General features: G+C 44.9%; 1 protein-coding gene across 1 annotated transcript; it reads right to left on the minus strand.

Annotated features, from left to right (window-relative positions):
- Nucleotides 1-27,882, minus strand: PPP2CA (protein phosphatase 2 catalytic subunit alpha). Its single transcript, XM_029050789.2, has 7 exons — nucleotides 27,506-27,882; nucleotides 5,484-5,693; nucleotides 4,366-4,539; nucleotides 4,160-4,249; nucleotides 3,816-3,977; nucleotides 1,975-2,093; nucleotides 1-896 (listed from the first exon to the last, which is right to left on the minus strand). The coding sequence occupies exons 1-7, from the start codon at nucleotides 27,605-27,607 to the stop codon at nucleotides 824-826; spliced, it is 930 nt and encodes a 309-aa protein (XP_028906622.1). The 5' UTR covers nucleotides 27,608-27,882; the 3' UTR covers nucleotides 1-823.
- Nucleotides 27,883-27,907: the final 25 nt, after the last annotated feature.

Genomic DNA, 27,907 nt, shown 5'->3' on the forward strand with positions numbered 1-27,907 from the left:
TTCTGTGGTCTTGGTTTATTATTTTCTCTTAACTGGAGGTTTCTACAGTTTTCAAAATCTATCAACAGATCGGTCTTTTTTAATAAAACAGCATTAACCTACCTTGCAGTACAATTAATGGGGACGTTTTCCGTACTTAGTTCACAAGTTTATTATGAAAAACACTGCAGTCCTCGGTTGTGCAGTAACATCGTCTTACAGAGAGGAAAAAAAAAACAGTTCTGTTCAAAACAACTCACCAGGATCTGACAATAACAAGGAACAACAGTGGGGCTGGGAGGGGAGATAAACTGAGTGCAGACAAATCAATATAATTAAATTAAACAGTATTCCCTGAAAATAAACAAAACAATTTCAAAACTCACAGAGGGGAGGCCTTGGTACTGATCTTTTAAAAACGTTCATTAAGCTCCAATGATTGTTTGCTGCTATCCTTATCTACAGTCATGCTGAGTAAAGCTATAGCTAAATGGAAAGTTAAATTGTATTCACGAGGTGTTAATGTTTACATCTTAATATCTGCAGTCTCTCAGAGAAAGCAAAAGTAACTACAAATAGCATTATGCCAGAAACTGGTTTCTTGACCAACAATGTCGCTTCGGCATGCAATGAACTGGTTCATTCTAAAGTGGTCACAGCTGTTGATGACAAGAGGCTTTGTATTTTAATATGGCACATCTTTTGGTCCGTATGAAAACAAGTGTTTTGTTTTGTTTTTTTGAATGTTAACTATTTTCTGACACTTTGGAGTTACTGTTGCTCTTCCCATTTCCTTTAGGTCAACATAGGGTTCATGGCAATACTGTACAAGGGTAAAATCTCGTTACAGGAAGTAGTCTGGGGTACGGCGAGTAACATGTGGTTCACCTCTACGAGGTGCAGGGTCAAACTGCAAGCTGAAAGACAAAAAAAAAATAAAAATCACAGTTTCTCATGGCAGTCCAGGTAATGCCCATCACTGGGCAGGGATTGTCTCTATCTGTTGCTGAATTGTACATTCCAAGTGCTTGGTACAGTGCTCTGCACATTGTAAGCGCTCAATAAATACTATTAAATGAATGAATGACAATTTCTCCCATGGCAGTTTATGCTCGCATTCTGCCCTAGAGGAGTTTTCACTTCTCTCAACTCCCTACCTGGACAGGTCACCAAATTTTGGGGGGAAATTTGATCTGCAGCAGCTTGTGCTTCCTTTTTCCTAGTCTCCACTAGCCCTTCTAAGGATTTAGCTGTATGGTCCACTCTGTGACTGGTGCCAGAGTAGAAACTGCTGAAAATGTACTCTGCTAACATCTGCCCTATGCATTTAGGAGACTTAGAATTCTACAGCAGTGTTATTGAAAGCGGGAAGCCAAAGTTTCTGAAATGGCCCAAATCCTACAATTAGGCATCCTGTCTCACATGCCTCCAGACAGATCCTTGCTTTGAAAGCTCAAATTTAAAGATATCAAACACACACAAATAAAAGTCATACCAACACTCTAAACTCCAAAGGCTAGCTACGTAGCTTTTGGTGGAAAAGCCTTTCTGAATTTAAACCAAAGATGTATGCTCGTTGAGGGGAGGGAACATGTCTGTTAACTCTTGTTCTGGACTCTTAGTATAGCATTTAATTCAGTGCTCTGCACATATTAAGTATTCAGTAAATATCACTAATAGCTGAAAACTCAATTACAGCTGCATAAGCCACAAAGTGAGAACAGAAAGCACGGGCAGCGTCTTCCACGGCTCGGCACTCATTTTTTCCCTCTAGACTGTAACCTTGTTAGGGGCAGGGAACGCGTCTGCCAATTCTGTTACACTGCATTTTCCTAAATGCTTTAGACAGTGTTCTGCACATGGTAAGCACTCAATAAATATCACCGATTAACTGACTTCTACCTATTAGGACTCTGTGATCTTAACCAACTTCAATATACTTCGGTCAAACCTATCATATCCTTAGCAGGTTATTGGTTAAATGAAAACACTTACAAGGAGTATTTTAGGGTATCATCAAGCTCCATGATCGCAGCTTGGTTACCACAGCGGTAACAATAGTTTGGAGCACTGAAAATTGTTACTACATTCCGGTCATGGCACCAGTTATAACCCTAAAAGGGAAGGAAAGCAGAAATCGAGTCAGAAAAGCTTTTGTATAGATTGACTTAGAGCAAACATTGTTCTCAGAGGCAGAGAAATAAAGCTCCCAAGAGGAACTATGACCTGGGTGGGTTTTGTTTTGAAGTAGTTAGCACCACCCATTTGTAGGGAGTCTCAAAGAGCAAACTCAGGAACTCAAGACAGATACCACTCTGAGGGCCAGGGGTCATGTCTAATTCCCATCTGTATATTCTTTCCTAGTATTTAACAAAATGCTCCGCACACAGGAAATTCTTACTTCTATTACTCCTCTTCCTCAAGGGCCAGACACTAAATGGATGGGGTCCCTGAGATGAGGAAAGACCTTTCAAGTGCATCAAAATTAGAGAAACTAATCCAGGGACTAAAACAACCCCAAACCGAACAACAACCCGGAGCGGGATAAAATGGCTGCTCGCAATATGAGGAATAGTAGAATAGGAAAGAGGTAGGTATCTTGCAGTACTGATTATCTGGCAGGGGGCCTACAGGCTGAAGCCTTGGATACCAACCACTTCAGCATACCCCATAAGCCATCCTCGGTGACCAAGAATGTTAAGCAGTGTGGGTCTAGTGGAAAGAGCACAGACCTTGGACTCAGAGGACCTGGGTTTTAATCCCGGATCTGTCACTTGCCTGCTGGATAACCTTGGGCAAGTCACAACTTCTCTGTGTCTCAATTTACTCCTCTGTAAAATAGGGGTTAGATTCCTATTCTTCCTTCCCTTTAGCCTGGGAGCCCCATAAGGGGCAAGGATTACATCCAGCCTAGTGCTTAGCCGATAGTAGGCTTCAATAAGCACAATTATATCTTCATTGCTGTGGCTTCCTAGTTTTACCTTCTACAGAGCACAACTCCTACTAGCTTCTCTGACTTGTTACAACGCAGCCGACACACTTAGCTCCTCTAAACCCAACCTCTTTCTTGACACCAAACCGAACTCACAAGACTCATATCTGGTAAGCAGCCACTCTCCATATCTTCCAAGCCCTACTAAGAGCACACCTCCTCTGATCTACCCATTTCCCCTATCTGCCCTTCCTTTTGCTTGGCTCTGTACCCCTTAAGCACTTGGATATTCACACCTTCCTCTGCCCTCACAGCACTTATATACATATAGTTTATTTTAATGCTTCTCCCCTTCTTGTCTGTAAGCTTTTAGTGGGCAGGGATAGTGTCCATCTATGCCACTGAATTGTACTCTGTCAAGTGCTAATTACAGAACTGCTCGCTAAATACCTACAGGTGACTGTTTCCGATATGACTCTAGAAGCATCTCCCAAACTTATGAATCCAAAACTGTGACACATTTAGAGCCCCCACACTTGATCAGAAACTGGGTGCAACCTCACATGTCAAATCCAGTACATGTATTTCATCGCTAAAGCCCCTGCATAGAAAACTCCCTCCCATTAGCCAAAAGTTAAAAAAATAAATAAATAAATCCCAACATCGTGGTAAGTGCTTTTCAAACCACTCGGTGTACATTTCTTTTGCTGTACATGCTTTCTGCTCTACCACCTGGAATGATGAAACAGCCAATTTTAGTAAAAACTATGTGTTTCGGAGTAGTTCCAAGTTGGAGATTCTAGGAATGAGTGGGGATGTAAATAGCATTATCTCCTTACTAAAAATTAAATGCATCCACTATGTTTTGGAAAAAACTAAACCTAATTCAAAGGTCACTACTTACCTCCATCACCAACTGGTGAGCTCTGGACACCAGCGTAAGGCCATTGGCATGATTAAAAGTCTCTGAGATATCTTGCCCAAAGGTATAACCAGCACCACGAGGAGAAATTCCCCAACCACCACGGTCATCTGGGTCTGACCACAGCAAGTCACACATTGGACCCTGCAACAGATTTGAAAGTTACAAAATCCCACTCATCAAGACAATGGCTGATGTCATCCAACATGAGGATGTCATCGACCATCTCTGTGGCACTGTATTCTCCCAGGTGCTTAGTACAGTGCTCTGCACGCAGTGAGCGCTCAATAAATACCTACTCCCTACTCTGAAAAGAAAAGAAATACCTCATGAGGAACTTCTTGCAGGCGATCCAGTGCTCTGATGTGATCCAGTGTATCTATGGAGGGTGAGAGCCCACCATGTAGACAGAAAATCTGAAAGAGTTATTTGGACATTAAGATGTGCCCACGGGATTCACATTTGCTATAAAAAAGCTTCTCTGGAAAATGGATTCTTCAACGAAGAATCAGCAACAAGATCCATAACATACCTGACCATCCACCAAGGCAGTTAGAGGAAGGTAATCAAAGAGGTCTGTAAAATATTTCCAAACATTTGCATTTCCGTATTTCCTTAAACACTCATCATAGAAGCCGTATACTTGTGTGATTTGTCGGCTCTCGTGGTTTCCCCGAAGAATAGTGATGCGTTCACGGTAACGAACCTGAAACCCAAAATGGGGGACAGTAACAGTTTGTGATTTCAGTCCTTTCTAAAAAAAACTTTAACAGCCACAGTTTAAACACAATTTAATCCCTAGGGCAAGGGAAACTCAAGTTTCAGGTTATCAGGAGATACAAGATTGGAGCTTAATACTTTGATTCAATTTAGGAATGCACCCCCTCAAAAAAAATCCAGGAAGACTTTGATGACCAAGTTCTGTGTTCCCCCTACATACATAGATTCACACCAATGCTCCTCTCACCTAGCGATACTCAAGTCACAACACAACATTTTTCTACAGGTCATAAAGTATCCAAGGAACCCTAATAAAAAAGAAATAAAATCAGTAGATCTTTCATTTTCTATGCACAACTTGGCTTTTGGACACAAAGAGACTTGCTTTGGTACTTTAATTATCCCTTAGAATGTCAGGCAGCTTCAGAAACCTAGAAAGGAAATTCATTAACTTTGGACAAGAACAAATTTATGACTTGGGCGTTAGGGAAGTTTACGGTGTGGCTGATGGGTTTCAAGACTTTATATAACCTCCCATAAAACGGTCAAGCTGATGATAGGATCTGGCTTTCATATTCTTCAGCTGCATTTTATCTAATTTTCTGTCCAGGAAACCTAGAGGTTGCTGATGAACTTCAGGGTTTTTATGACACATCCTACTTCACCCACTCAAAGCTCAGTGAAGCTTGTACTCCCTGACCATATTGCATCAGCTGAAGTGGTACAATTTTCCTCCAACAGTCTCCTTTTTACCCAAAGATAGCTTCTGCTTCCCTGTCTTTACCCAACAAGTCCAAAATGTTGAAAGCAAAAAAAGTGACAAACCCTCCCGAACATGGAAAAAACAAACCAAAAAAAGGCTCTAGGACACAAAAACCATTACTTTCTTAAATGGAATATAGTAAAGAGGACTCAGAATTCAAAAGTTACCTTGAGCGCTACGAGCAGTGTGACTGTTTCAACAGAATAGTACCCTCGGTCAACATAGTCCCCCATGAACAAGTAATTTGTGTCTGGTGATTTGCCCCCAATTCTGAACAGTTCCATGAGGTCGTGAAACTGCCCGTGGACATCCCCGCAGACAGTGACCGGACATCGAACTTCTTGTACATTGGACTCCTTAGTCAGGATTTCTTTAGCCTGCAAAGAGAGAAAAGAGTTTACAATCCTAAGGCACTGATTCCAATTTCCCCACCTACTTGTGCTTGCTGCCCCATCCCCTTAGTCCAGTTCAAACCGGCCTGTCAGACGGTACAGGCCGTCATCCCACGTTCTTACTGAACGCCGCCTTCACTGTTTTCTTTATAGTCCCCTGGAAAATGGTTGGAATAAAAATCAAACCCAATTACCCTGAGGGGGAAAGGGAACTGTCTGGCAGCTGAAGTCTGCCCAAAGAACTCCCCAAGGGTGGCCACCTAGATTCTGCCTTTTTCAAAGGTTTCAGGATCTTTGTCATGAACAGTTTGGACGTTCCAGGGAAAGAGCCAGCAGTAGCCACGGACGTGAGATCAGGAGGCAGGGCAGGAAGTCAACCCTCTCTCCAGCCCATCTATCACTCATCTGAACAGCTTCAGCCAGGAGTGGTGGCTGATGGGCACGGCAGAGCGAGCTCATCATGAAGAGCAGTCCTGCCACTCATTCAACTTTGGGGAACTATAATGTTCCTTATGGCTGTCCCAAGAGAAACAAATAATGCATCATAATTCAACATTAAAGGCAACGCAATTCCAGGAGGCCTTCCCAGGCCGATTCCCACGGCCCCATCAGCTCATCCCTTCAGCCAATCTTAGGCCTTATTACAAACTGGTCTGACAGTCCAGGAATTAGCTATTTTTGGCATGCCCAGCTTCATCCAACTGCAAGATCCTTTAGAACCCAGGCTTCTGCTCTTTCTCAATTCTCCCATGTATCAGCAGGAGGGTATTTTGCACACACCAGGTATTCCGATACCAATGAGGTGATGATCAAAGACCCTAAGGACAACTGAGTATTTGAATATGACAGGTTTATTCTGCTTCAAAATTCCTCTTTCCTCCAAGATTTTTCAGTTGGTCTCGTTTTTGTATTGAAGCTCACTGGGTAGCAACGGTCAAATGCTATGTTGGATGCAGCACCTTGAGCCTCCCAGCACCCAATATGAACAGCAGAAATTGAGTGGCAAACCAGAATCAATCTGCTCTGATATTAAACTAGGTCTCCACATAAATAAGACACTGCAAGAAAGCCCATGGAGTATGAGCCAGGGAAATCTTCCTGTAAGAACCCTGCTGCCCACTCGTTAGAGACCCAAATTATATTTGGAGGTAGATTCAGAATGCATTCCAGACTTAATTCTTCAGGAATGGACACTTCCTTACAGAAAAGAATGAATCGCTACACAAAACAAAACATCATTGGCTGAACAAACGTTATCTTTTAGTTGCAGGGGTAAGCACCAGATGGGCATTTTAAAAATGGAAAGTTGCAACTCAAGACTATTTCACAGAAAGCCAAATGAAAGCATTCAAATCAGAGAATCTCTTCAAACTGGCTTAATGAATTTGGATCCAGGGTGCTACTTTTCCCTTTCCACCTCTCAGAAAAGAATTCACTTTTAAGGGGAGACAAATTCAGAACAGATGCCCCGCCCCTCTGGGAAAGGAACAAGTGCCTACCAGATGAACCAGGGAGACCACCAAATTTATTCCACCCTCTCCCTTCAGCCTGATGGTTTTGTTGACTAAAACAAAATGACAAAGTCCTGGAGATAGAACATGATGCTCCTTGGATGGAATATCCCAAACCTAATCTGGCTAGTTGATGCCAAAGATTTAAACAATTCAACCTTGAGCCCTCTGCTTTCTTATTGTTATGAGGAGTCCTGATTTTCTCTTCATTTTCTGATTCAATTTCAACAGATCTCCAGGGATGCCATAATTAAAAGGGTCCACATAAGAGAAAAAAATAAGCCAGCTTTCTATGCCACTGGTAAGAGCAATAAATACAGAGCTAGGAAAAAGGGTATTTATGGGCTAAAGACCTAGAAGCAGTTCCAGGGGCCATGTTAAGTCTCAGGCAGATTGAATTCCCCTTCAGAAATGTAATGCGAAGGGGAGGGTGTGTGGAGGGGGCGGTTATCAGCTACTTCAAAGGAAAGCAAATCTGCTCCTTTAGTAGAGCATTATGCAAACTGTTGTTTGAATGGAGTCTTGCCCTATTCCTAACCCACATGCCCTTGACCTGGTGGTCCCTCTTCACCATGCCACACCTTACAGAGCCCTCTCAGTTCTATTGTGAGACCGGGCTTCTGCTGTCCCACTGACAGCCCACTAGGAGAAACTACTTGGGGGTTGGGGAGGGAGGGAGGGAGAGACCAGCTCTGGAGGGACCCTCTCAGGTAATTCTCAGCCTCAAAAGCTTGAAGGTCACTGATAATCAAGATCTCTTTTGACCCAACTCATTTGTTCTAGCATTTAAAACCACAAAGTTTAGTGTCATGGGTCAATTAATTTTCTCTTAACTGTGAATCAATGGTACTCACTGAGCACTATGCGCAGAGCACCACACTATGCACTTGGGAGAGTACACTAAGCATTTGGGGAATTAGCAGACACATTCCCTGTCCATAATGAGCTTACAGTTTATATAAATTATTCAAATTTTAAATTTTCCTCTAAAGATGAATCCCTCAATTTTGGATGGCTATGACTGACTTGTATTTTCACAGAAGCCTAGGTAACACATACATGGTTATATTCATGGTCCGATTATCTGTTTTTCACCCCCTTTGCTAACTTCTCTCTCCCCCAAAGTACCAATGACCTTCATGTGTCCTTGTCCTCCCCAATCTCTCTGCTTCCTTTGAAGACTGTAGACCACTCCTTTCCTTGAAAACACTCACCTTGGGTTTTCTGACCCCATTCTCTCCCGGTTCTTCTCTTATTTATCCCTGTTGCTAACTCTTCCTCTAGCTACCCCTCAAAAGTGGGAGCCTCCAGGGTTCCGTTCTGGGTCTCCACTATCGACACTCGGGGAGCTCATCCGTTCCCACAGATTCCACTACCAACTCTATTCAGACGACCACTATGCCTACCTCACTACCCGCTCTGCAATCTGGCATTTCCTTCTGCCAAGACATCTCTGCATGGCTCTTTCAATGGCACCTCAAAATGTCCTAAAATGAACTCATCTTCCCTGCCAAATCCTATCCTCCCACAATTTTCCCATCACTGTTGACAACACCAACATCCTCCCTGTGTCTCAAGCCTGCAAACATGGCATTTTCCTTGAAGCCCCTCACTCTCTTCAACATATTTAGTCACTCACTCACCCACAACCTCTTCAGAACTTGCCCCTTCCTTTCCAACCAAACTACCACCATGCTGGTCTAAGGAGTTGTCAGAGCCTAGCCTGATGACAGCATCGGCCTCCTCACAGACCTCCCTGCCTCCAGCCTCTCCTTGCACTAATCCATATTTCACAATGTTGCCCAGGTCATTTTTCTAAGTCATTCTGCACCCGGCTCCCCACTCCTCTCCACATCAAGCGGGAACTCCTGGACGTTACCTTTAAGGCAATTAAGCCTCTGCTCCTACTTACCCAACTTGCACGCTTCCCTCTTCTTAAGTCAAATTACTCATTAAGCCTTGTTCTCATCTCTTCTTGCTCATGCCCTCCCTCCTGCCTCTACCTCTCTCTATTCCCACAACAGGCAGACCACTGCCGTTACTCATCTCCCAAAGCCCTTCTGAAATCAGCTCTCCTCCCAGAGGCTGTATTCGATTATACTTTTCATCTTCCTATCCTATGTCCCTGTTGAATACCTGTTCTCCCTCCTATTTAGCTTGTGAGCCCCAAGGGTGGACAGGGACTGTGCCCCGCCTGATTATCTTACATCTACCCCAGTGCTTAGCACACAGTAATACCGTTATTATTACACCATCCCTCCCAACAGTCTCCTAAGCACTCACCCACCCTCTAACACTTATGTACATATCTTTATATTCTATTGCTTCTTCTCGCTTGTCACTTATTTTAATGCCTATCACCCCGACTGGTCTTTAAGCTCCTTGAGGGCAGGAGCTTGTCAAACTGGCCGTATTGTACTCCCCCAAACTATCAGAACCACGCTGGGAACCAACAGGCACTCAAATACATCTGACACTGATAAAGTGTCAGAGATTAAATCCATGCAAATACTGGCATGTATTTCCAATAGTTTTATACAGTTTCATTGAGACATTAAATCATCTGGCAAATCCAAGCAACCTTAGTTGTTCTCTTGGGAGACGGAGACACTGGGAGACACTGGGAACTTTTGCTTAATGTCAAATGCCTTGCAAGTATATAAAGTTTAAATTCAGAAGCATGTATTTCCCACATATGCACATAGCCTGCTATAAAACAGTCATAGAAATAGGGAATGAAGCGCAACCTAGCCTTTACATTCTTGGGAATGACAATCTAAAAACTATGGAAACAGACTTGCAAACATACAGCACCAAAACTTCTTGGGCATAAACAAGACTTTAAACTACAATCTGGCACCCCGGATCATTCATTCAAAACATTTCACTTTATCTTTCATCTCTGTAAAGGCCCTTTGCCTCTCAAAGGAGACAAAAATATTGGGATGATCACGGCAGTTAAGACTACTGGAATTTGGACAGCACCTTCCGAGAAGAGAGCCCGAAAACCGTTCCATTGAACGCAATGTTCAGTAGCTCTTCTGGGATTAGTGGCGGTCCTTGTGTTCCTTTATTGTCTTGGCTTAATTTAACCTTTCCTCATGTACCAGTTGCCAACTCTCTTCCTTTCATCCCTTTTAGACAGTGAGCCTCCTGAGCGTTGGGCACTACCACAACTATATTTCATCCTCCATTTTATTTCCCCTCAGATCTCAGAATGGTGCTTTGCACAATGAACATTACTGCATGAATACTAAGTCTCTCCTTGTTTTGTTGAAACATCCAGAAAAAAGCCTCACCCTAAAGACTGAATATAAAAGCGTGATTGATGATATTTATTGAGTGCTTACTCTAGGCAGGGCACTAAGCACATGGAAGAGTACAATACAGAGTTGGTAGATGTGTTCCCTACCCACGAGTTTACAGTCTGAAGTATACAACCGTTTACCTGCTCATACCATCTTTCTTTGGAAGAACCTAAGAGTTTTCTTCCAAAGAAAAGATAACTGGTCTGATGTCAAGAATTTCTAGACCTACTTTATTGATAGGACAGCAAAGAGGTTTGTACTACGGAAATATTAACTGCAGTGGTCCCCTTGTTTTTCAGGACCAACCCACCTCACCCCACAAATTTCGGGTTGCATTAATCTTTCAGCTACTAGTGACTGGGGGGAGGGGGAGAGAGAGAGAGTTACTGGCACAATGAAGGTCCAGTCTACAAGCCTGATTGGCTAACATCAAAGACTGGAGGCAGATTCACTCTCAGAATATTCTTCTCAAACACTGAAAGCCACAATTCTGGCAGCTAATACAGTAGTCCTTGTTTTTGTTGTTTGTGTAGAACTTATTTTCTGAAATACATTGCTTCAGTTGAATCAGATAATTTGAAATACTCTGAGGGAACTGACTTTGATTTCACCCAATGATTCAGAAAATAAGAGCCAGTGAGTTGGCTGAATTTTTCTTCATGCCAAGGAGCCACAGAACTCTGAAATAGGACATCAAGCCACCCATGGAGAGATTCTCAGTGGGGTTTTGGGGACCTTCAGGAGTACACCCAGGTCTTCCAAAAAACACAAAGAATTAAGGGATGTTCTTCCCACAACAGCAGCCTGTCTAGGCCAGCACCACCCATGGTACCGCCATAACACAGGTTTCTACTACACTTTTGTTTACAACATAATCAGGGATTTAAGGAAACATTTTCCTTCTCCAGGGTAACACCATCTTTGTCTACGTGGTTAGAACGTGACAAGGGGCTGGAAGAAGCTATTGGGCACAAGCAAGCAGTGTCTTTCAGGGCATACACTCTATCTGACTTTTCCTTATCGTGGGGTGAAGCACTCCCTTGCTCGAGGAGAGGTGAGTGATACAACCTGAGTTCATCTTAATGCAGGGAGAAGGCAACTCCTGTGTCAGAGGAGAATAGGGTGCATTTCACTGTACTTGTGGGGGCAGAGTGGTTTTAGCAGTGGGGACTGACACTGGGAGCTGTAAGCCCATCAAGAATCACCTGCTCCTCCAGGACAGGGAAGTTCTGTCCTCCCCCCACAAGCCAGAAAACAGGCTTCCATTAGCATGCAAACAATACTGCTAATCTTTACTAAGCATTTTACCTTAGCATTTGAACAAATGTAACTGCAAGAAAATCAAGTGGTTGGAATGACTATCAGGAGAAGAAAAAAAAAGAAAATCCATTTGTGCTAACCCAAGGTTCTTCTCCGTTGCAGTCTAAGGTACACGTAAATTTAGACATTAGGAGCCCACAGTCCAACCTGTATGCCATTTGTCAACCAATGGGTAGCCTGTACATTTCTAAACAAACCCTTGTGGGTGCTGTCTGGAGAAAATCGACAATCCCTTACTGTGTCCTTCCTCCCCCTGACATTTTTCAAAATACAATTCTTATATTACCAACAACCTTTTCACACAGAAAGGCAAAAATTACATGCCTTCCATCTAAAGTGAATATTAAGTCAACCACTGAAGAGAAGCTCCCAGGGATTCAACCGCTGAGCAAAATGTGCAAAAACACAAGACTTCATTTCCTGATAGTACATGTTAACCCGACTTATTTCGTTCATACCGGATGGCAATTAACCCTTTCAATTAATCGCTGGTCAAAATCATCAACATTTAGAGAGCTCTAGGTGCACGGGAACACACAATGGCAACAATAATATTCACAATCTCCACTTTTTAAGAATTTACAATCGAACAGGGACTCATGCAAGCATGTACTAACGAAAGAGGTAAAAGAGCAACCACCATAGATACAATACCAATTAAATACTGGATACCAAGTGTTCCTTGTTTCAAGAAGCACTGGCCTTGCTGCTGTCCAGGACAACTGCTGAGAGACACTTGGAACCAACAGGCTCCCTACTGTTTCTCTTAGTGTATTTAGGGCAATCCTTGTTCTTTCAGGAAAGGCTGCCCAATGAAAAATCGTCTAGGAGTCAACCTTGCTAGCCAACCAGTCAGCCAGTGGGCATGGAGCTTTTAGAGTGCCTACAGCAGTAACTCTGATCTCAGGTTATGGTTTTTTTGTTTTCCAACCCACACCACTAGCTATAAAGCAGTCCATCACCTCGCCCCTCTCCTTCTACAACCCAGCCTGCACACTTCGCTCCTCTAAGGCTAACCTTTACACTGTGCCTCGATCTGGTCTTTCTTGCCACTGACACCTCACTACGACCTGCCTCTGCCCTGGAACACCTCCCCCCCACCCCCACCCCCAAATCCGACAATTACTCTCCCCACTTCAAAGCCCTACTGAAGGCACATCTCCTCCAAGAGGCCTACCCAGACTAAGCCCCGCTTTTCCTCATCCCCCACTCCCTTCTGCGTTGCCCTGACTTGCTCCTTTTCTCTTCCTCCCCCTTTCCCCACCTCACAGCACTTACATATATATCTATAATTTTATTTATTTATATTGATGTCTTTTTATTTTTATTGATGTCTGTCTCCCCCCACCCCCAGGACTGTGAGCTCATTGTCGGCAAGGATTGTCACTTTTTATTGCTGTATGTACTTTCCCAAATGCTTAGTACAGTGCTCTGCACACAGTAAGTGCTTAATAAATATGAATGAAGAGTGAGTCTGACTACATTTTAATGCTCAGTTTATGCAAATCGAGACCTCATTCCCTTTAAATGAATGCACCAAAGCACATCTCCAACTCACATGAAAGCCTGTGATTTTCAAGGATGCCCTTTCAATCGGTGGTATTTATTGAGCATTGACTGTGTGCAGAGCACTATACTAAGCACTTGGGAGAGTACAATACTAAAGTGCTGGTATTTAGCAAATGTACAGTCTAGCGGGACCGTACTTTTCCTTAGCCAAATTCAGTGCCATAAAATCTATTTCAAAAGAGCACAATTCACATAGTGTACTCCAAAAGGCTGGATAAAAGCCTGACCTATGCCTACAGTGAATTTGAGCTTCCTGCCCTGGAAGAGAAAATTGCCAGGTGTTGGGAGGGATAGGAGCGGTCGCTACTCCACCCTCTCAGTCTGGTAGCTCCAGTCCTCTAGGGAAGGTTGGTGCACCCAAAAGGACGATCCTGCAGATGGGTCCAGCAATAAATATGGGAGAGAATGATGGGATTTGTTTCCTGCTCTGGAAGCGGGGATCACAGTGCTAATCAATTGTGACAGTCATCTTTTATACTGTGAATCTTATTAAGCCGTTTCCCCTGTTTATTATTTTAATCTCAATTTATGCTCTCAAAAGCCTGCCTATTAAATATCTGCTTGTCTTCCCGCATTGGACTGTAAGCTTCTCAAGGGGAGGGATCTTCCACTTCACTGTTCCCCAAGTGCCTGGAAAGTGCTCTTACACAGCTGGCATTCAATAAACAGTGTTAGTAATTCAATTCCCTGGTAGGCAGTTTCTTTTAGGTTAGTTTTATAGGGTTCAATGCTTTATTTGCTTTGTATTAACCTATTGGTTCCTTGGAAACAGGTTTCCAGGGTAATGTCTGCAAAAAAAGTCTAAGTTTTTCACTCAAGAGGTACCTGGTGCCTGACAACTTTTATTCCTAGCCATCAGTGTTAGCTTCAAAAGATAAACACCATGGGGCATAAGCCCAGAAGGAAACAAAATTTGGGTAAATAACAAACCCACATTTATTTTTGTTCTTAAATAGCCTATTTTCAAAGTGACTGATGAACCCAAAACAGCAAAATAACCTTAGAAGAGGAGACAGCAACCATTTTGTTTTTTGCATAAGAGACAAAGAGCCACACAATTTCTGACCCAAGTGATGACAGTGTGTCACACTGCTGCTTCATAACAGCTTCTACTGCCAGCTAGGATGAGAAAGGGGAGGGGGAGAGATGGGATGACCAGAAAAAAAAAGGAAAAAGGGGGGTCGGGGGTGGAAGGAAGGGCAGGAGTCTTAGTAATAACAAGGACAGCAATGATATTATTTGTTAAGCACTCACTGTGTCAGTGGTTGCACTAAGTAATGGACCAGATAAGATAATCAGGTCTGACACTGTTTGTTCCACAGGGGGCTCACTGCCTAAGGGAGGGAGAAAGGGTCCCCACCCCCGGCCAGCGATGAGAGGGCCCAAAGACCACATGCTGCCTGCTGTGGCTTTGAGATAGGCTGCAGTGCAGGGTGTTCAGTGGGCCCACTTGGCCCAAGGCCCTGCTCGAAGAGCCACACTAACTCCAACAGCCTTGAGCCGTGAGTTGCAGACCCCCTTCCTAAAAATTCTATAGTTCTCCATCTGAATATACACTTCATTCATTCAACTGCATTTACTGAGAGCTTACAGTGTGCAGAGCACTGTACTAAGCGCTTGGGAGAGTACAGTAAGACAACAGACACATTCTCTGCCCACAACAAGCTTACAGTCTAGAGCGGGGGAGACAGATATTAATATAATTTACGTAAGTACTGTGGGGCTGCGGAGGTGGGGTGGGGGGGACAAAGGGAGCAAGTCAGGTTGACGCAGAATGGAGCGGAAGAGGAGGAAATGGGGGCTTAGTCAGGGAAGGCCTCTTGGAGGAGACATGTCTTCACTAAGGCCTTGAAGGAGTGAAGAGTAATTGTCAGATTTGAGGAGGGAGCGCATTCCAGGCCAGAGGCAGGTCATGGGCGAGGTGTGAGCAGCAAAAAAGACGAACATGGAGGCACAGTGAGAAGGTTAGCATTAGAGGAGTGAGGTGTGCAGTCTGGGTTGTAGTAGGAGAGTGATGAGGTGAGATAGGAAGAGGCAAGGTAATGAACTGCTTTAAATATCTGCTTGGAGGAGTTTTTGTTTGATGCGGAGGTGGATGGGCAACCGCTGGAGTTTTGGGGGGAGCGGGGTAATATGTCCTTAACGTTTCTGTAGAAAAGTGATCTGGACAGCAGAATGAAGTGTGGACTGGAGTGGAGAGAGACAGGAGACTGGGAGGTCAACAAGGAGGCTGATGCAGTAATCCAGAGCGACAGGATGAGTGATTGTATTAAAGAGGTAGCAACCGACAATGTAGTGATGGATTGAATCTGTGGGTTCAGTGAGAAAGAGGAGTCAAGGGTATGGACAAAGTTACGGGCTTGTGCGACAGGAAGAAATTAGAAACTATGTTTTTACAATCTACCTTTATTCAGTCACATATCCCTACTTTTAGGATCAACCAACAGTATTATTGAGGAACTGAAGAGTAAAAGTAACACTGAAAACTAAGCTCAACGATTTTCTTTTAAGAAAAAAACACTGAGGCCCAGGGCCTCAGATGCAATTCTCATCCTCAGGTCCACAAGAATTATGCCTTAAATCCAGAAGCCCTTAATGGGCAGGAAACATAATAATTCAGAGAAAGATTTTAAACATTCTGCTTAATAATGACCTCTCAACTTAAAACCTCTCAGATCAGGGGGAAGATGACAGGAATGTTAAGAAATGAAATCTACTGGGAAATGCCAGTGGCAACTGTGTTTATTTTACTTTGGGTTCCCAAAAGGTTCTAGAACTTACTTATTAGAAAGAAATAACAATATGACTTTTCCTCACAGAACACCTTTCATCACAAAGTCTTAGAGCACTTCATAGAAAATTATTTTACTCTTCAAAAGGACCCTTATGAAAGATGATAAGCACTATCCATTGTTGGTGGAAAGAGTGGACAAATTGGTTCCTTTTTTCTGTATCTCTATCGCAGTCACTAGCAAGGCATCGATTCCAACTTCTATCCACCGCTAAATTAAGCTACGGTTAAACTCTTTTTTGATAAGAGGTACCTTGCTAAAATACCGAGAGTGAGACGTATGATGAACCCTTGTCTAAGCAAGGGATTCTGTCCAGAATTTGAAAGAGGACAGTTCTCCCCTTCCTAATCTCCTATCACAAACCTACTGGCACACTTTGCTCCTCTATCTACTTTCTGCACCTTGCTTGTCTTGCCGCCAACCCCTTGGTATCCCCCTCTGGCCTGGAACTCCCTCACCCCACCTTTAAAAGCCCTAAAAGTTGCATCTCCAAAAGGCCTTTCCTGACTAATCTCTCATTTCCCCTATTTCCTCTCATCTATGCACTCACATCTGTACCCCTTAGGCATCTAATACTCTGTCCACTCCCAGTTCCACAGCATTAAGTACATACACTCCCATTTCCCCTATATGCAATTTATTTTAGTGTCTGTCTCCTCCTCTCTAGACTGTAAACTCCTTCCGTGGCTACCAATCCCACTGCTTTGTACTCTCTCCCAAGAATTTAGATCAGTGTTTCTGATCTATTGATTGCGAGTCCCTTAAAGAACTATAAATCTGACTAAAATATTATTCTGTACTATATTAAACTATAATGCTCATAAGAGTGGCATTATCTTTGATTCCTCTCACTCAAACCACATATTTAATCTATTATTAAATCCTGTCGGTTCAACCTCCAAATCAATATTAAAATCCGCCCTTTCCTCTCAAAACTGCTACCATGTTAACCCGCTTACAAATGTTTGCATTTACTTTATCCCACCTTGATTACTGTATCAGTCTCTTTGCTGACCTCCCTGCCTCCACACTTCACTCTGCTGCCCAGATCATTTTTCCATAAAAACATCCAGGCCAGGTTTTCCCATTCAAGAACATCCAGTGGTTGCCCATCCACTGCCACATCAAACAGAAACTCCTTACCATCGGCTTTAAAGGACTCAATCCACTGCCCCCCTTCTTCCTCACCTCGCTGCTCTCCTATTACAACCCACCCCGCACACCTCTCTCTTCTAATGCCAACCATCTCACTCTACCTCAATCTATCTCGCCACCAACCTCTTCCTGCTGGCCTGGAATGCCCTCCCTCTTCATAGCAGACGGAAAATTACTCTCCCCTCCTTCAAAGCCTTACTGAAGGCACATCTCTTCCAAGAGGCCTTCCCTAAGCCCTCTTTTCCTCTTCTCCCACTAGCTTCTGTGCTGCCTTGACTTGCTCCCTTTATCCCTAGTCCACAGCACTTACGTACATATCTGCAATTTTATTTAAGCTCGTTGTGGGCAGGGAATGTACCTGTCACACTATACTCTCCCCAGTGCTTAGTACAGTGCTCTGCACACAGTAAGCATGATTGATATTTGTAAGCACACATATTGGAAGTACAGTGGAAAAGGATGCAAGAAAGGAAATTCAAACAAAGTTGTTTGAATGGACCATCAGCCCCCTCTTCTCTATTCTACCTTCTCAGTTTAACAGCTTAAGAGATAGGGACTTAACCGTGTGGAGTCAGCTCTGAAGAGGTTCTTCACTCACCCAAGGTCAGGAGAAAAAGAAAAGCAGAAATCCATCCTTCCCTACCCCTATTAAGGCAACTCCTTTGCCATTCTTCAAAAGGAGCTTTTGGATGTCCAAAGGCTTACCACAGTGAACACTATCAACACACTGTCCTCCCTTGGTCCCCTTTCCACACTAACCTGGTTTTCACTCTAGATTTTATTTTTTAAATGGTGGCACCTTAATGCTCAAAGACTTGAATGGGTAACATCTGCTGCAAAAAAAGAACGGAGCTCAAAACACTAAACTATTTGGCAACAAAACATGAATCAATAGAATACCCTGTTTTTCCCAGAAAGTGGGGTTCCACTATGCGTTTTAGCTAGAACACAACCTAATTTGCAAATGTTTTCCAAGCACACACACCTTGTGAATATATCCCAAAATCATGGCAGACATGGGGTGAGTGATGACATTCAAGATTTGCTTAGTATGGGTTAATAACAATAGGATGATAATAATAATTGTGATATTTAAGCACTTAATGTGTCAAATACTGCACTAAGTGCTGGAATAGATAAAAGATAATCAGGTCTCACATAGGGCTCACAGTCCAAATAGGAGGGAGAACATATCCTGAATCTCGGTTTTATAGATGAGGGAATTGAGGCAGAAGCTGGGTGACTTGCCCAAGATCACAGAGCAGGCAAGTGGCTGAGCTGGGATCAGAACCCAGGTTCTCTGCCTCCCAGGCCCGTGCTCTTCCCACTAGGCCACGCTGCTTCTCGAAAGGAGGGGTCCTGAAAGAACACATTATAGAACTGGGTTCACTTTTCCATTTTCATGAAGAACTAGGATCTCAAATAGGTATCACTGCAACAGGACTTATTGCTATGATTGCTTTAAAGAGAAAAAAATTTAGATTGAGTCATAGGTCGAGCTAAGGAGGAGCTACTAGTAAAAGCATATTTCTTGATGGTGCCTCGAGTTACCACTAGCCTGCAGTAGGCAAACCCTACAAAGTTCTCCAACTCCAGAGCTCACCTAATCCTCTTCCTCCCCAATCCAGGTCTACTTGGCCTTCCTTTCACACCCTTCCAACCAATCTATTTCCTGAAGCAGAAGGGGCTGAACAGAAAACTTATTCAAGACTCTAGTTCACTCACTCGGAGGAGGGAAAGTGGGGAAAATGGGGAGAAGGGATGAGTGTGGGAAACAAGTTTGAAAACTAGACAGGAGAAAGACAAATAATGAGAGGAGAGGGAAAACCAGGAAGGGAAAAAGGAAGATGACAAAGAGAATGGGCTTAGTACAGGGCTCTGCAAAGAGTAAGCACTCAATGAAGGAGAAAAGGAAAGTGCAGCAAAGTGAGAATAAAAACTTTTTCTCCTGACATATCCCCCTTTCTTTCCTTTCCTCAACACCTATTTTAACTTGTCATCCCCCACTCCAGCTGATCACCCCCCAGTGAGTCATCTAAAACGAGTGCTGCGTCATACATAAAGCAGAACTTTCTGCTCTCCTCTCCCATAAGCGAACAAGTTCATCTAGGATATTAGCTGCCATGCAAGGAGTACAGAGAGAACACCGGAGTTTGTGAGGCCCCACCCAATAGATACAAAGTCTCTTAAAGGGCTACTAGATTTCATCTGGTCCTGACCTCAATTTGCAAGGTGAGGTAGGCCTTTTGATCTGGGGATGAAAACCAAGGAGCCCTGGCCACTGGATTTACTCTGCAAGACCTTCTTGCATGAACCTTCATTACTGAACCATCTAAGGCAGCCAAACTTTGGCAACGGCCTAATGTGATCCCTCCTCATTACTTTGTCCTTCATCTGGATGAAGATGGAGGGAAACCTTGGAGTTGGTCACTGGAAATTTGAATCACAAGGTAGGAACCTGCCAAAAGTCTTCTTATGGGTGATGGACAATATCTACTGCATGGAGCTCACAAACACAGGTGCAAGAATTCTTAATGGCTAATAAACATTTTTATTCATGTTTACTTATCCCCTAAAGCAATGGGCCCTGGAGAAGGGACTTGGCAGACACACAGGGAAGAATCCAATTAGAAAGTGGAAGAAGCCAAGGGGAACAGTAAAAACAATAAAAGCAGGACACAAGGAGAAGTGCAGTTCTCAAGAACTTCACTGCTCCAGCAAATGGGCCAGAGATCTAGTCATATCCATATACTTTCAGTTGTTCCAAATGTTTGGAACCACTGGTGCTGCCATCCTGACACCCCCACCCCTGACCCCACCCTCGCAGGGAGCACTGTGGGGAGATGTTTCTTCCTCTCAGGTCTGAGTTTGGCAATTCAAAGGAGGGGAAGTGGGCAGCAGAGCACCTAGGATGGTGTTAGCGTGGGGGTTGAGTAAAGGCAGCTCACTACCTTGAAATAAAATGGGATTCTGCCTGCCACAGATTCTTGTAATCTAAGTTATTTGAAACAGGAATTTGCACATTTGGGTCATTTTGGCTGGGGACAAAACAATTTGGGGATTCCCATCTCAACCTAAAAATGCCTGGCACATTTCTTCTCTGAGTCAGCAAAAAGGCAAGGATTCAATGGACAGGGAGCTGACCTCTGCTCCCACAACACTAAAGGCCAGTTACTGTGAATATTTTCATCTAACCCTTTTATATTACCAAGGGTTTTCACAGTACTGATCCCTCATTTTGGTCCTCACAACATTCCTGAGGGGTGGGGACTATTATTCCCATTTTCCCGTGAGGAAACAGAGGTCCAGAGGAGTCGCCCCAAGTCAGAGCAGACCGGTGACGGAGCTGGAGCTAAAACTCCCATCCTCCGGCTCCCAGATCTGTGCTCTTTCCACGACAGCTTGACACAAAACACCAATTTTTAAAAAGGGGCTTCTTCTTGCAGAGCTGTCAATCCAACTCCTGGAATAAGCTCAGATTCACTTGCACCTGGTCTTTATCGAGGCCTACAATGCTAGAAGATGTTCAAGATGATATAAAGCACAAGGTCTCCACCCTGCTTTCTGGACCTGTTTCATTTCCAGCGATGATAATGCTCTCTGGCAGCATTAGAACAAGAGGGGAGAGCAAATGGAGACGGTGTGACAATTACCTGGGGCCATACCCCCACTTCTTCCCCCACACCAAGTCTCTCTCAATCACGTCCACCCAGAATCCAGAGTCCACAATTGTGGAAATATTATGGATTGCACATAAGGGGCTGAGACTGAGTGGAAGAAAGACTTGAGCTAACATACACAAAAGCAGGATTTTCCCACTTAAGAGAGACTCCTCGGGGATGAGAATTTTAACCTAGACAACAAGCTAATCCCCCAGGCAATGCAATCACTGGTCCTAGGTACATTCAGTTCGTACCTCTTTGGAAAAATGTTTCAAGCCACTTAGTATATACCCCAATCACTCTTTTAATGTTACATCTGGATAACAGTTTGACAAAGGAAGAGTAACGGATTCTCAATCTACTCTGGCTTGCCTTTCTGAGGCTAAGCTGCGCTCTTGTAAATTTGATTCATGGGGTAGAAGAAACCTGCCAGAGTACCCTAATGGGCCAATGTGTGGGAGCCTGCATAGAGAGGTGCAAGAATTCGTAATAACCTGGCTGGAGTCACATTTCTTTAACTTCTCCAACATCGCATTTGTTCGGGGACCAAAACAATTCTGGGAGAGATGTGTTCATGGAGTCGCTATGGATCAGAGACATCTCGATGGCTAAAGACAGAACTATGGTTTATTCCAATTTCAGGAAGGACAAAGGTGACAATAACCAAGTTTCAACAGTTATTAGGGTAAGCAGGAGGAATTTTTTTTTAATGGCCACATTACTGTACACTCGTTGTGGGCAGGGACTGTATCTCACATTGTGCTCTCCCAAGTGTTTAGTACAGTGCTCTATAAAGAGTAAGCACTCAATAAATACAATTGACTGACATGGTTTTCCAAGTAGAAATGCAAGATGCACATCTGAAAGGAATTCAGCTAAAATGACGTAGCTCATTAAGTGAATCACATTGATGCCCAACTAGATTTTTCTTAACAGCACCTTAATTTAAAGCTCAAACCACCATATAATCTCACCCACCCACCCCAAACACATTCGAAGTTTTCCTAACATCCTAACAAAATGTCAACATGGGATAATTTCAAGGGAGCTTACAATCACATCGGTTGATCGCATACCATGTGCAGAGCACTTTACTAAGCACCTGGTAGAGGTTTTTAAAAAAAACAAAGGTTGTAGAGCTGTTCCCTGCCCTCAAGGAGTTTACAGTCCAGAAAGGGAGACATTAAGATTACAGATATCAAAGGAATTTGCTGAACACTTAGGAGCACTGTACTAAGCGCTTGGGAGGGCACAGTACAACAAATTTTGACACAATCCTTGCCCACAACGAGCTTATAGTCTATAAGGAGAGACGGACACTACTATAAGAGTGCTGTGGGGTTGAGGGTGGGGGTGAATAAAGGGTACAAACTCAAGTGCAAAAGTAATGCAAATGAGAGAGGGTGTTGGGAAGTAGCATGGCCTAAGAAGTCATTGGTCGTGGGCTCTAATCCTGGCTCCCCAACTTGTGTGCTGCGTAATCTCGGGCAAGTCGCTTAACTTCTCCGTGCCTCACTTACCTCATCTAAATAATGGGGATTGAAACTGTGAGCCCCATGTGGGACAGGGATGTGTCCAACCTGATAACCTTGTATCTACCTCAGTGCTTAGAGCAGTGCTTGGCACATAGCAAGCACTTAAATACCTTTGTTTTTTAAGGGAAAAATGACAGCGTAGTCACAGAAGACCTCATGGAAGTGGTGTGATTTTAAGAAGTCTTTGAAAGTGGGGAGTGATCGTCTGTGGGATATGAAGGGAGGGAGAGTTCCAGACCAGAGGCAGGCCATGGGCAAGGGGTCAGCGGAGAGACAGATGAGATCAAAGTACAGTGAGTAGGTTGGCACTGGAGGAGTTCAGTGAGCGTGCTGAGTTGTAGTAGGAAATCAGGGAGGTAAAACAGGAGGAGGTGAGCTGATCAAGTGTTTTAAAGCCAATGGTAAGGAGTTATTGTGATGTGAGTTTTTGAGTCAGGAGATGTGATTTCCTTTATTTTTAATATAAAAATGACCTGGGCAGCAAAGGGAAGTATGGACTGGAGTGGAGTGGAGTGGGTCAGTGAGGAGGTTATGCAACAGTGGAGGAGGGATACGATAAACACTTGGGTGAGTATAGTAGCAGCTTGGATGAAAAGGGTGGATTTTAGTGATGTTGTGAAGGTTGAACCGACAGGATTTGGTGACAGATTGAATATGTGGGTTGAATGAGATAACTATTTTTTGTTAAAAGGCAAAAAAGTTGCAAAAAGTTAAAATGAACAAGAGAACCATCATTTTCCTTAAAAAAAAAATGTTGCACAGACCCACTGGTGAGCTGATTTGAGCAATTTTTAAATCTAATGTTTAGCTGACTGGTATTAAGGGATTTATTTTCTGCTTCCCACACAGACACTCATTATTGTCAATGATTATTCATAGGGTTCTAATGCTAAAGGCTTCATTCCTCCCCCTACCCACCTCCAACTTCAGATTATGGATTAGCAGAACCACTATTGAATCTTAAATATTTTTGCTAGCCCTTTAACACAACAGACAGTTGGAACTCCTATAATCACTCAAGATCCAATCTTACATGGTGGGAATTTTTTAAAAGCCCAGTTACATCTATTTTGAAAAAAATTATTTAAGACACTATTCACACAAAGATCATATTCAGTACAATAGCTTGTAGTTTAATAATGTGACCAGTGAATGGCATTTGTACCCAACAGTGAAGTAGAATTTACAATCTGTTTATCAAAAATACTCACACTCACATACAAAAAACCTGAAAATTTCCAGGGTAACACTCTTCCATATGGATAATTGCAGCAATTAAGGCTGATTACATAGGTTGGGAATTTAAGTGATCAAGAAATGTTATCTGCATTTCTAGAATGAGATGTCACACCTGTCCCTGCTGGGGGGGTAAGGATTTAAAAAAAACACCCCAAAACTTTATCTCATACACCTTACCTATTAACGATCTGAATTAATAGAAGGCACCAAGGTACCCAATGGACAATACAAAATGGAGCCAGGCTACTACACTAGCCCTTTGACCAGAGAGAAAACGCCCCGCTAATTCAGTTTCCTCATCCGTAAAAAAGAATATTCTCCAACTTGAACCTTCAGAGAAATCTTATTAAAATAACTATAATTTTGAAAAATAAGACTTGTATGTGGTCACTTCTTTAACCCAAGATACACTCTTCCAAAAGATGCTCTAGTGTTCTATTTCAAGTCCACTGTTTGCTTACATAAAATTTCTACAAAAGGTCAGTGATACACTAAAGATTTATTCAAACTCAATTGTATGACTCAATCTCTACCATTTACAGTTCCTAAAAATGTAGAGATCTGGCAGCTTTAAACCAGAATATTTTCAAATCAAAAGATCACAGCAAACCAAAAAAGCTTTCTCCTTCATCCAATCTCAAAAACCAATCAATCCATTGGTTTTACCAGGCTCTCTCACTTTGTAGAGGGCTCTTAAGCACTTGGGAGTGTACAATACAGTTTGGATTACATGAACCCTGCCATCAAGGAGCTTACAGTTTGACCAGGAGACTTATAGTCAGTTGTCAAAGGGACCTTATACAATTCTCTAAAATTAAGGGCCAATAAATACCATGATTTTCCAGGTGTCGCATCCAAACGGCTTAGATGTCTACCAACATAACTTGTCTATACTCGGAGTTGACTCAGGATAGGACACTGATAGAATGCAATCCCTGTGGATTTTAAAGCCTGCTTGTTCAGTTCCTGAAGTCTCCAGTTGCAACAGATCTTTCAACATCCTCCAATTGAGAAGGATGGAGGCCACTGTGTAGTAGATTTTCAAAGACCTCACATTGCACTTCTTTCCTATTAGAGGAATTACAAATCTAGAGGAGTTTTTGGGGGTGGGGGGAAGCGGGGGAGTTACCCCCTTTCCCCTAGCTCAAAGCTTTTCTGTTTCTGCTGCCCTCCGAAAGGAGGGTAGCATTCCCATGAGTGAATATTTGGGGTAAAAGAGATGCATCTACATAAATATATACAGAGACTACGTGAAAAGACATTTGTTTTCATATATATGTCTATAGTCTCTGTGCTTCAAACCCTGTATTCGTAAACTCATGGGTAGATGGGTCTAAAAGAACTTGAAAATAATCAGGATGATAAATTTCAATGCAAATTTAATTGTTGTTCAATAGCTATGGCTATGGAAGCAAGATCTGAAAAATGCTAAAACAGACATCCATTCCATTAGAGCGCATAATTTGTCGATTGTGATTACTTATTGTATGCTTGGGTGAGAAGAAAGTAGAGTACAGTTAGTTTAGCTTCCCCCCACCAAAAAAAAGACACCCAACCATCCGGTTTTTCTGTTTTGCATGTGATTCCACAAAGACAGAACTGTCAACAATACTCCTCAATGATGATTACAAGTTCAACACCTGAAAAGTGAGAGCTGCCATGAAGATACAATTTCAAGAAACGTCTAGAAACAAAAAGCACTTAATACATAACTAGTGAGTATGCCTTCCAATTATAGCACCCATAAAAATAAATGGTAAGATTGTGAAAATATCTCAGATGGCAATCTTAGGAAAAAGTCACACTCTCCCATTTTAGAAACGGAATACCAATTGCGTGCTTTAAGCATACTACACAAATTTCACATTCCAACGCAGATCTTCTCCAACGCGAGGGTTGGAGACATAGCAATCACCGGGCCCTCCATCCGCCCCCACCCAGGGGGAAACCGTTATCGCTTTATCTAATCCGACTTTCGCCTACCGGCATACTTGGACCACTCTATTCCCAACTCAGTGGGCCCTGGGGTTTCTCCCAATGGGTAGGACGAGCCAGTGGCCCGGGGCTTGAGAAAGCTGCTTCTCCCACCTGGCTTGACCCAGCTTTAACCAGTTATGGCCCCACTGGGGCACTTCTGTAGCTCCAGGCAGCCTTCCAGGAGGTGGGGGTGGGGGTGTGTGCGTGCGTATGTGTGTGTATCATCTTGTGGCAAGCCTTGGGGAGGGATGTGGGTGAATATTGGGGTTGGGGGGGAGAGGAGAAAAGAGAGCATTCTGTGGCTCCAGGCAGGCCTCAAGGAGGAGGAGGAGGGTGGGTGGGTGTCTTCTAATCCCGGCTCTGCCACTTATCAGCTGTGTAACTTTGGGGAAGTCACTTCATTTCTCTGTGCCTCAGTTCCTTCGTCTGATAAACAGGAATGAAGCCGGTGAGCCCCACGTGGGACAGCCTGATGACCTTGTATCAACCCCAGCGCTTAGAACAGTGCTTGGCACATAGTAAGTGCTAAACAGATACCATCATTGTCGTCAAAACGGGGATGAAGACTGGGAGCACGACGTTGGCCCACCTGATGACCTTGTCCCTACCTCAGCGCTTAGCACAGTGCTCGGCACATAGTAAGCACTTAAATACCATCATCATCATTCTGTGGCTCCAGGCAGGCCTCGGGGAGGGGTGGGGGTGAAAGAGAGAGCACATCTGTGGCTCCGGGCAGGCCCCGGGGTGTGTGGGTGTGGAGGTGTGTGTGTGACTTCTGACGCAGAAGCAGCGGGGCTGAGTGGCAGGAGCCCGGGCTGGGGAGTCAGAGGTCGTGGGTTGTCAGCCCGGCTCCGCCGCTTGTCAGCTGGGGGACTCTGGGCCGGTCACTTCACTTCTCTGGGCCTCAGTTCCCTCGTCTAAAATGGGGATGAAGCCCTTGGGCCCCACGTGAGACCACCTGATTACCTGGAGTCCCCCCAGCGCTTAGAGAACAGTGCTTGGCACACAGTAAGCGCTTAGCAGATACCCATCGTGCTTTCCGGTGGCTTCGCGCAGACCTTGGTGGGGGGGAGGGGCAGCAGAGAGAGTGGGGATCCGTCCTCCCGCCGCCGGCCACGGGCATCCGCCTTCGCTGCACTCTTCTCGACGCCCTTATCAGGGTTCGGGGGCTGCGAGCTCGCTCGCGTGCGTCCGTCCGTCCGCCCGCCGGCCGTCGGTCGGTCGGTCGGTCGGTCGGCGGCGGGGGGCGGGCCGGGCCGGGGCCGCGGCGCCATTTTAGGCAGTGGCGGCGGCGGCGGCGGCGGCGGCGGCCCCTCCCCGAGTGGGCGCCAGGGGGCGCCGGAGCAGCCGCGGCCTCGGACGCCACCAGGGCAGGGCCGGGCCGGGCCGGGCCGGGCCGGGCCGGGCCGGGTCGGGTCGGGCCGCCCCAGCCCGCCCCAGCCCGCCCAGGCCCCCTCCCTCCGCCCGGACGCCCTCCCTCCGCCCTCCGCAAGGCCCCTCTCCCCCCGGCCGGGGACAGGCTGCCCTGGGCCGCCAGGGCCCCACCACGGCGCCCGGACGGCCGCCTCCGCCATGTTACGAGCCACGGCCGCCGAGCCGGGAGCCCCGGCCTCCACGGAGGGCGGGACGGAGGACGGGCACGCAGCCCCGTCTATGTGTATGTGTGAGTGTCCCCGTTGGGCCGCCCCACCTCCGCCGCGGCCCTCGCCCAGCCCGCCAGGCCTCTCACCTTCTCACAGAGGCTCTTGACTTGGGACTCGGAGAGCTGTTTACACTCGTTCAACTGCTCGATCCACTGGTCCAGCTCCTTGGTGAAGACCTTCTCGTCCATGGCGGCGCCGCGGCTACTGCTGCTGCCTCCTCCTCCGGCCCCCCCCCCCGGCTCTCGCTACTCCGGCGCCTCCGGCCACCCACCCACCGGGCCCCTCGATCCCCGCCGCGGCCGCCGGTGTTTACTCCCCCGTTCCCGTCGACGGGTGGCGGCCGGGACTGGCTCGGCGAAGGCGGCGGCCACCACCGCCCGCTGGCTCTCCGCAGTGTCCGGCTGCCGGCGACGGCGTCTTCCCTCGCTCCGGCTCCCGAGCTCGGCTCCTGTGGAATGGCGGCCGCCCGACGCGTTGACGTCAGAGCC

Source organism: Ornithorhynchus anatinus, chromosome X1, assembly GCF_004115215.2.
Source record: "Ornithorhynchus anatinus isolate Pmale09 chromosome X1, mOrnAna1.pri.v4, whole genome shotgun sequence".
Classification (NCBI taxonomy): Eukaryota; Metazoa; Chordata; class Mammalia; order Monotremata; family Ornithorhynchidae; genus Ornithorhynchus; species Ornithorhynchus anatinus.